We start from the raw sequence: 10,000 nt of genomic DNA, 5'->3' as shown, positions 1-10,000 counted from the left end.
TCTTGGGGAGTTCACACCACTCAGGGTTAACCCTATGGTTGTGTGAAGAGACAGTTGCCACTCTGAACAGGGATGTGTAAGAAACATATTTGGACAGGACTCAGCCTATAAATTTATAGGATTCAAATATTAAGGTTAACGCCCAATGTGGGGCTCGAACCCACGACCCTGAGATTAAGAGTCTCATGCTCTACCGACTGAGCTAACCGGGCTGTTGGTCTATGTGACTTTGAGCTTCTTCAGGCCGACTAATTATAGAAAATGTTCAACATAGAGGATTTGCACAGACTCCTGATTACTATAAAGATGATTTCCATTGATAAAGCCTAAAGTCTGCAAAGTCAAGACAACAGCATAAGGTGCTGCTGGGATTTGAACCCAGGATCTCCTGTTTACTAGACAGGCGCTTTCACCAGCTAAGCCACAGCACCTCCTTTCCTTTCAAACGTTTTCTTTTCTCACTAGAACAGCTGTACCTGCTGTTTTAAGATGCCGGAAACATATTTGGACAGGACTCTTATGACAATATGCACATCCCCGCTACTTTACGCCATTTGACATCGGACGCAACTTTAAAGGATGGCTTTACCGATAATCAATGTGGGTGGGTGTTTTCAGAAATTACAAAGTGCTCTAGCCAATTGGGGACCTGCCTGGTAGTTGACATCGGAACCGGCCAATCAGGAACGCCGCTGGCAAAACAGTAATGCTGCCTCTGTTCGGTTGTTGAGACTGACGACAGACGTTCACCCCGCGTCACCTCCGGGGCCATTCGCCTCATTCAAAACAAATGATGGCGGATCCCGTGAATCTTTTTAGATATCTTTATAAATAATTTTTTTAACTTATAACTTTTTTATAGATAATTTGTTTAGACTTAGCGCCAAACTTTGGTTTTCTACATACTTTCTCCGAATTGTAACGTACCTTATTACCTGCAGCCATTTCCTCTTCTCTTTCTCATCGCAAGGAAAGTGGTAGAATGAGAGTTGAATTGTTTTTTTAGTCTCGCATCTATTCCAACAATGAGGGACACAGCACTGCGTCATATTGACAACGCAGAGCGGCTTGGACGCTTGGACCCGGAAGTAGTATTGTCGGGAGGTCATACGTCACAGCTTAATAAGCGAGTAGCTCTCCAGATGGAGCAGTAACATCAACGTCGTCTGTCGAGTTTAAACAGCCACAAGTGCTGTTATTGCAGAAATAGACTCAATGACAACAATTCAACAAGAAAGTTTCTCTCTCTCGGAAAAGATGTTTGCGCCGTTCTTCCTGAGTGGATCTGGATTTGACTGGATCTGACGCTGATTGGCTGAGGGACCGGCTACTTCCACCCAATGAAATGTGTACAGCTCCGAGTCCAGACAGATCCACAGAACCAAACAGAATGTGAGTTCACAGATCCGGATGGTTTTAACCAGGCTACTATTATTGAAGTTCAAATGTTCTTCTATATTTATATGAACATATAATGTTATGATATGCTGTTCCATTTAAAGTGCAATTTAAATGCATTTTCAAAAATCTGTAGTCCACAACTGGTTCAGCCCGCAAAACTAATATCTAAGCTATTAAGTTACACTAACTAAAATCCCTCCAATCAGGCGAGTTTGACGCATTTGAACTTACACCGCCTGTGATAAATCAGCAGGTTTGTCTCATTTGAATCAGATGAGCTCTTGTCAGCCAATCAGCTTCCACTGTGACTGTTCGACCTATCAGTCCTTATTCTTCCACTTTATTTCATAAATACCCTTTTTAATGAAACAACTGTTATCTCCAAAACACAGTGAAGACCATTCTATTTAGCCTGAGCCATAAAACATCTAAACAGACAACTATGAAAACGGATATATGACACATACAGTATATATATACACACACATATATATGTATATATGGCAGATTTAAACCATTTCTGAAGCACATGACCTTAGTCAGACAGATGCAGTTTGCCTCTTCAAACCATTTGAAAGAAGGAGAGCGATCCATAAAGAGAGAGAGGAAGGGAGACACAGCAGTGGGATAGATTCACTGTGCGCTCCTGGCTTATTCCCCAATAACAGATGACAGCTTTATGAGAGGATGACTTGTGTGACAATTTAATTTGGAGAATGAACCAAAGCAGAGAGGCAGCCATCATAACAAGGAGCCAGTGGCTCCAGAGCGAGTCTGCCAGCTAACACACGGCCCGCCCGAGCTCCGCTACTCGTCTCTGTGTCACACCACTGTTAACAAATACATTCAATTTCAGCCTCTCTGCAGTCTGCAGTCTGCACCACCTGTTCCATCTCCATCAGCGCAAAACGGCCCAGGTCAATTCTGACTGAAGAACATCGTGTGGCACAAACAAAAGATGGCGTTGCTGCCTCCAGTAGGCTACTCTGTGTGACTCTAAAGGCCCTTTTACACAGCCTGCGGAAGCCCTGATCGTTGTGGGATTATTTACGCCTCGCCTCCTGTGTAAAAGTCACAGGGACGGAATGGCGAGTCCTTTTGTTACGCCGTTCGTTCCGCCAACGGAGGTCGTATCAGCGGCGAATCGACGTCTGTTTAAAAGGGTACGCCGCGGGAAGACGGGAATCTCAGCTCATTCGTAACAAAAAATGACAGGAGGACTGAGGGAAAACCACCTCCAGATTGAAGTTCTACGATCAGAAATAAGTTAACCAAAGCATATCTGCAGTCTGTCTCGGCCTGTTGTGCGTTCCCTTATGAAAAACAATTAACATTAGTAGCATTCAGACTGTGCTCCTACTATAGCCTATATCCCAACTCTGTGGTGAGTCATTCGAGCAGCTGTGCGCCTCATCACCCACCGTGCCTGAGAGGAGCTCTGCTCTTCTGAAAGTGACATAACCAGACAGTCAAACTTTTAAAAGTAGAAACCAAGTGGTTTATATTGACGCCGACAACGTTATTAAAAGCAGACTGTTTGAGACTAAGGATGCAGCGGTATACCGTTTGAAGGTATACCGCGGTTTGAAAACGTCACGGTATCAAAACCACTAAGATTTGTCGTCATACCTTCCCCACGGTATCAGCTGTTTCCCCAAAACAAAGTGCCCAGGTCGCTTGCAGAGTGTAGCTTATGTGGCCCCTCCCCCTGGCTGCATGCCTACCTAGACTAGAGCACAGTAGAGAGGAGCTGGCCCCTCCCCCTGGCTGCATGCCTACCTAGACTAGAGCACAGTAGAGAGGAGCTGGCCCCTCCCCCTGGCTGCATGCCTACCTAGACTAGAGCACAGTAGAGAGTAGCTGGCCCCTCCCCCTGGCTGCATGCCTACCTAGACTAGAGCACAGTAGAGAGTAGCTGGCCCCTCCCCCTGGCTGCATGCCTACCTAGACTAGAGCACAGTAGAGAGGAGCTGGCCCCTCCCCCTGGCTGCATGCCTACCTAGACTAGAGCACAGTAGAGAGGAGCTGGCCCCTCCCCCTGGCTGCATGCCTACCTAGACTAGAGCACAGTAGAGAGGAGCTGGCCCCTCCTCCTGGCTGCATGCCTACCTAGACTAGAGCACAGTAGAGAGGAGCTGGCCCCTCCCCCTGGCTGCATGCCTACCTAGACTAGAGCACAGTAGAGAGGAGCTGGCCCCTCCCCCTGGCTGCATGCCTACCTAGACTAGAGCACAGTAGAGAGGAGCTGGCCCCTCCTCCTGGCTGCATGCCTACCTAGACTAGAGCACAGTAGAGAGGAGCTGGCCCCTCCCCCTGGCTGCATGCCTACCTAGACTAGAGCACAGTAGAGAGGAGCTGGCCCCTCCTCCTGGCTGCATGCCTACCTAGACTAGAGCACAGTAGAGAGGAGCCGCAAGGACCCCCCTGAACTTTCCCCCATCTAAAAAGACGACGTCGGCTGTATGGGAATATTTCGGCTATTGTAAAAACACAAATGGTCCGCAATACCGCGATACCGTGGTATTTTTGTCCAAGGTTATCATACCATCAAAAACTCATACCGTTGCATCCCTATTTGAGACGCGGGCGTCCAGTCAACACGCTTTGAGAACGGACTTAATTCGGCTACTTCACAACATGGGAATATGCTTTACAAAAAACTGGAACCAAAGGTAAGAAAGCCTTGTGTTACCTGTAGCTTGTAATAATACACGATGCTGCCTCTGTGATCCATAAAGTCGATCAGACCAATATTGAAAGTTGCTCATTAAATTGACTCCTCAAACATAATAAGCTCAACGCCCGTCATGGTTCACGCCTCAATTCAATCCGGGAGGGGTGGATGCTATCTAAAAGCACACCCCCGGGGAAGGGCGTAACTATGGCGGGGCTGCTTGGTTCACTGCTCTTCTTTACACTTCTTTACACCAATGCAGCATCTCTGTGTAAAAAGGGCTTAAGATTGTTAAGATAGAAACTCACTGAAACACAATATCCTGTTGTCTCTCTGGCGGGACGGGAGACGATGAGTGAGACGAGAGAGAGACAGCGAGCGCTCACTGACTCATCAAATCCCTGTGCTGCTTGACTGATCACTGCTCTCTATGATGTGTCTGCCCAGCCCAGACGCCAGCATTTCCAAATGAAAATACGTTCCATAACACGTTTCTACATACGTGAATATTAACATTATACACGTCATCATAACGACGGTCTCATGTTTGAAGCAGGCGCCTAAGGGAGTAGGGGCGGGATCAGTCTCAACGCCAGACCAATAAGAGCAGTGTTGCCGATTCTTTTCAAAGCAAAATCGCTGCTCAGAAAGTCGCGAGATGACGTCACACGCTAATTTGCATATCGAATTATGCTAATGATGCGTAGCCGTTGTAATCATTGACTGTATGGTTGTAATATGAAGTGCTGATTCTGCCCGCCTGGGCCAGATTCAGCATCCTCTGTTAGAAATTACAAGTAAACCCTATCCTGCTGCTCTCAGCGGAGAGGAGAGGGAAGATGCACTGAAGCGCTGTGTTTATCAGACCGGCAGAGAGGAGGAGAGAGAGAGAAAACCCGGCAGCAGCCGCACCAATTTATAGGCAAAATCCGTTGCGATTCAACACAATAACGTTGCTTCCCATGTCCAGAAAAAGTCGCCAGATTTGTCGCTAGTCCCTTTTGAGAAATAAAGTCACCAGGGGGGTCTGAAAAGTAGCTAAATATAGCGAAAAAAGTCACCAAGTTGGCAACACTGCATAAGAGTTCGTACGCTGATTCCTTGCCAGTGATTGGTTCCCTGGCGGCACCAATCAGTAACGACTTTAGCAATCAGGCATGCGCCCACCCAACCTGACTCTGTTGACTTTTGAAAATGAACCACTCTCTCATTGGTGGCACGACCTGTCAGTCATTCAATTTCGACTCCTATCTGCCCTCAAAACAGCAGCAGGGCTGCAAAGTGGCACACAGACTCATTTATAAAGTATGCTGAGCTCAGCGATTCAACAGAATATTTGAGTCTGGGGAGAGACTTGGGTGGGATTAGCAGACCTGCAGTGTCCCTGAGTTACAAGCTAAAGAGCACCAGTTTGATTCCTGAGCGAGGAACTTAAACCTAACCAAGTTGGTTTGCTAGCCTAAACATCACCAAAGTTGTTTTATTTGCGTTGTCGGAAAGGCAGTGAGGTGAGCAGTGTAGTGTTCAAATTAAAATTTACGTTGACATGGTAGACATAAAATGCCATGTTTTAGAAATATATTTTTTGTTTCAAATTTACGTTGCTATTGTACATATCCCCGGTTTTGAGACATGTAGAATGCCAATGTTTTATTCTGGCGATTGGGTTGGTCTGCCGCTATTTTATTTTGTAAACTCCACGGGGGAACACGGGATGGGTGAACTTTGCTTGAGGTCAAAGTGTTTGATCCAGGGGGATAGAGAGGCAGAGCTCGCTGCCTGGCCTCCATTACAGCTGAGATGTCTGAGAAGGAGCAGCCTCGCCCCCAAGCAGCAACAACATCTTGTTTGTCATCCCTCCTACGGCCCGCAGCCACACGGTCATCACTCACCCAGCAGAGAGAGAGAGAGAGCGCGAGAGAGAGAGAGCGCGAGAGAGAGAGAGGAGACCAGGCCCTTATACAAATACTACTTTTAAAGAGAGGAGACAGGGTGCTGCAGTCCAGCCACCCGCAGCGGTGGAGAGTCTGTGCCAGCAACCTGCTGGGTATTCTAGGCAGGAAAACATAATGGTATTCACGGCACAGAGAACCCAATATGGATTCCTGCATGGAAATTCATCCATTAAATTCAAACTGTGGCATTGGAATATTCCAACAGGGCAGGCCGTGGTTACGGGCCGTGGTTAGAGGGAGGGAACCATTTGGCTGCTGCTGTGAATGCGAATCTACTTTTCTAAGTTTTGCAGGAAGGTGTTTGTTTTTCTGCTTCTTTTTTTATCAAGTCCCCCCCCCCCCGCTGACCACCCCCAACCCCCCCCCCCCCCCCCCCCCCCCTCGGTTTTCTCCCAAATTGTACTTGGCCAATTCCTCCTGTTGTCCCGGTCGTTGCTCCGCCCCCTCTGCCGATCTGGGGAGACTAGCACATGCTTCCCTGCGATACAAGTGCAGTCGCCAACCGCTTCTTCTCACCTGACAAGGAGGAGTTCGGGTTCCACCGGCAGGGCGTGTAGCACATGGGAGGATCACACTATTCCCCCCGGTTCCCCTCCCCGTGATCGACCAGAGGAGGCACTACTAGTGCAGCAACCAGGACATAATACACCTAATCCGGCTTCCCACCCGCAGACACGGCCAATTGTGCCTGTACGGATGAGTGACCAAGCCAGAGGCAACCTGCGACCCTTGTGTTGATAGGCAGGGAATCTCCCGCTGCAATAACCCAGCAGGTGTGTGTTTTTCACGGCGGTGTGTGGAGGGGTGGTGGAGGTGTGTGGAGGGGTGTGGAGGTGTGTGGAGGTGTGTGGAGGGGTGGTGGAGGTGTGTGGAGGGGTGGTGGAGGTGTGTGGAGGTGTGTGGAGGGGTGGTGGAGGTGTGTGGAGGTGTGTGGAGGGGTGGTGGAGGTGTGTGGAGGGGTGGTGGAGGTGTGTGGAGGGGTGGTGGAGGTGTGTGGAGGGGTGGTGGAGGTGTGTGGAGGGGTGGTGGAGGTGTGTGGAGGTGTGTGGAGGTGTGTGGAGGGGTGGTGGAGGTGTGTGGAGGTGTGTGGAGGTGTGTGGAGGGGTGGTGGAGGTGTGTGGAGGGGTGGTGGTGGTGTGTGGAGGTGTGTGGAGGTGTGTGGAGGGGTGGTGGAGGTGTCTGGAGGGGTGGTGGAGGTGTGTGGAGGGGTGGTGGTGGTGTGTGGAGGGGTGGTGGAGGTGTGTGGAGGTGTGGTGGAGGTGTGTGGAGGGGTGGTGGAGGTGTGTGGAGGTGTGTGGAGGGGAGGTGGAGGTGTGTGGAGGGGTGGTGGAGGTGTGTGGAGGGGTGGTGGAGGGGTGGTGGAGGTGTGTGGAGGAGTGGTGGAGGTGTGTGGAGGGGTGGTGGAGGTGTGTGGAGGTGTGTGGAGGGGAGGTGGAGGTGTGTGGAGGGGTGGTGGAGGTGTGTGGAGGGGTGGTGGAGGTGTGGTGGAGGTGTGTGGAGGGGTGGTGGAGGTGTGTGGAGGGGTGGTGGAGGTGTGTGGAGGGGTGGTGGAGGTGTGTGGAGGTGTGTGGAGGGGTGGTGGAGGTGTGTGGAGGTGTGTGGAGGGGTGGTGGAGGTGTGTGGAGGGGTGGTGGAGGGGTGGTGGAGGTGTGTGGAGGGGGGGTGGAGGTGTGTGGAGGTGTGTGGAGGGGTGGTGGAGGTGTGTGGAGGGGTGGTGGAGATGTGTGGAGGGGTGGTGGAGGTGTGTGGAGGTGTGGTGGAGGTGTGTGGAGGGGTGGTGGAGGTGTGGTGGAGGTGTGTGGAGGGGTGGTGGAGGTGTGGTGGAGATGTGTGGAGGGGTGGTGGAGGTGTGTGGAGGTGTGGTGGAGGTGTGTGGAGGGGTGGTGGAGGGGTGGTGGAGGTGTGTGGAGGTGTGTGGAGGGGTGGTGGAGGTGTGTGGAGGTGTGTGGAGGGGTGGTGGAGGTGTGTGGAGGGGTGGTGGAGATGTGTGGAGGGGTGGTGGAGGTGTGTGGAGGTGTGGTGGAGGTGTGTGGAGGTGTGTGGAGGGGTGGTGGAGGTGTGTGGAGGTGTGTGGAGGGGTGGTGGAGGGGTGGTGGAGGTGTGGTGGAGGTGTGGTGGAGGTGTGGTGGAGGTGTGTGGAGGTATGTGGAGGGGTGGTGGTAGCTGGTGTCTTACTTGCAGTAGGTGTCGTTTATCATGCCGTAGATATGGATCTCTTTGCACATGTCCATGGCGAGGATGAGTGTGAACCAGCCAGTACTGAGGTAGGAGCCAGACTGGATCCTGCAAACAACACACAAAGAGAGCTTATAATGTGATCTTCATTTACATTGGAAAATACATCAATCCCAACCTAAATCCTGACCCCTGCTCTCCATACTCTTGTTTGTAATGCTGCTGATGTGGGATTGGAGATGATTGTTGGAGCTGCTCTCACTGTGCAGTAGGTGGCTCCGCTAAAGATGGAGCATGTCAATGTGAATGCATAACACAGACCTCCACAGCACAGCAAACCACCCCTGTTTTACTTCGATTTCAGATGAGTAATTTTTTCTCTCGCTGATTATATTAAGACTGACTTGCTATTCTCTAAAGCTAGAGTGCATAAATTTAAGATATAAATGAACGTCCGTTACATTCAAGACATTACCAAACGACTTCCCAAAAGCCTATCACTGCCACATAACTCTCTCTGTATTCCACAGTAGGACCGGAGTTTTCAATCTGTTGTCGTCCGGGGACATTCCCGCCACGCTGCGCAACAGAGGCTCCCACCCAGCTAGCCTGCTAATTTCTAGCCTGGGTAAACCCAGCCTCCACGTGACCTGCTCTCAGACCTGCTCTCTGAGAGCAGGTCACGTGGAGGCTGGGTTTACCCAGGCTAGCTAATTTCCAGTTAGCCTTTCGCTAACTTGAATTGGGATAAATAATTCAGTCGTGCGGCTCATCTAGAGTAGACCTTCCAGATGTATCAATTCCTGAAGTGAAGCGAGTGATTTTGCGGGGGCTGTGTGACGTTCAAAACTATTTATCCACTCTTTACAGCCCCGACCGCGTACAACAGGCTACGGCTAGGCTTTGACAAATGCTGCCTTCAGGTAATGCTCGGATTGTCTCATTTCCTGAGTTGAGAAGTCGTTCCTCTGTGTGTTCATGAGCTTTTAAATGGTCATGTGGAAACAACATGGACGCTACAAAGAATATGTGTTGTACTTTATTACTCAGAGAGTTTAAACAACATGTTCATAGCGGTTTCGTTTTTGCGTGACAACAAAGAGCAAAGGAAACGATCAGGGAACTTATTTTCCCGACACCACATGAATGCAGCGTACGTTTCTTCACTGTCAGAAGCGCCAGAAGGGGGTTCTGCCCTGCAAAAGTTTCCAGGTTTAATAGTTTGAGACAGCAGGTGGTTCGTGGTGTGAAGGTTGAGAGAGGTGAGGAGAACACACTCCTGGATGCTGACAGCAGATGGTTCTTGGTGTGAAGGTTGAGAGAGGTGAGGAGAACACACTCCTGGATGCTAAAGAGCTCACCATGGGACATGTATAACACAACAGCACACGGCAAATACTAACAAGTCAACAGTCAACATGAACGATGTGAATAATGCAGGCCCCCCATTGGGCCGACCAATAACAAGCTGCTTCACGCTTTCAACTTTTACACTGGATCAGTGTAGGTAGGGGTTCTGGCCTTTCACAGTTTGAAAGTTTGAGCTTTAAATACAGCGCCACCATCAGGCAAATCAGTGTAGAACACAGCAGCAAAATGCATCATCTCAAGTTAGTGTGTAGCTGGATTTGTGTAGCAAGGTTCTTGTCCATTGAATTTACAGTGTAGGGGTTAAAGGCCCATTCTGTAGTTTTTTCTATTTGGGGAAATAGAAACCTAAATGCTACACTTCCCTGTTTGCACAGTACGTTCAGATATTAAGATTAAGCAGGACGGACAAACCCAGTCTTTATTT

The 10,000-nt window shown here is 49.8% G+C and overlaps 1 protein-coding gene across 1 annotated transcript in view; it reads right to left on the bottom strand.

The window, feature by feature from the left end:
- st6galnac3 (ST6 (alpha-N-acetyl-neuraminyl-2,3-beta-galactosyl-1,3)-N-acetylgalactosaminide alpha-2,6-sialyltransferase 3) overlaps positions 1 to 10,000 on the bottom strand; it is a gene marked incomplete at its 3' end in the record, with an annotated part of 146,147 nt that overhangs the window by 1,651 nt on the left and 134,496 nt on the right. The window contains exon 4 of the mRNA XM_083653433.1: positions 8,206 to 8,313. Coding sequence (XP_083509559.1) covers positions 8,206 to 8,313 — 108 coding nt within the window. The remainder of the gene's footprint in view (positions 1 to 8,205; positions 8,314 to 10,000) is intronic.

The sequence above is a fragment of the Poromitra crassiceps genome (genome assembly GCF_964638095.1).
Source record: "Poromitra crassiceps genome assembly, chromosome: 17".
NCBI lineage: Eukaryota > Metazoa > Chordata > Actinopteri > Beryciformes > Melamphaidae > Poromitra > Poromitra crassiceps.
This window is presented reverse-complemented; position numbering and strand designations above follow the sequence as displayed.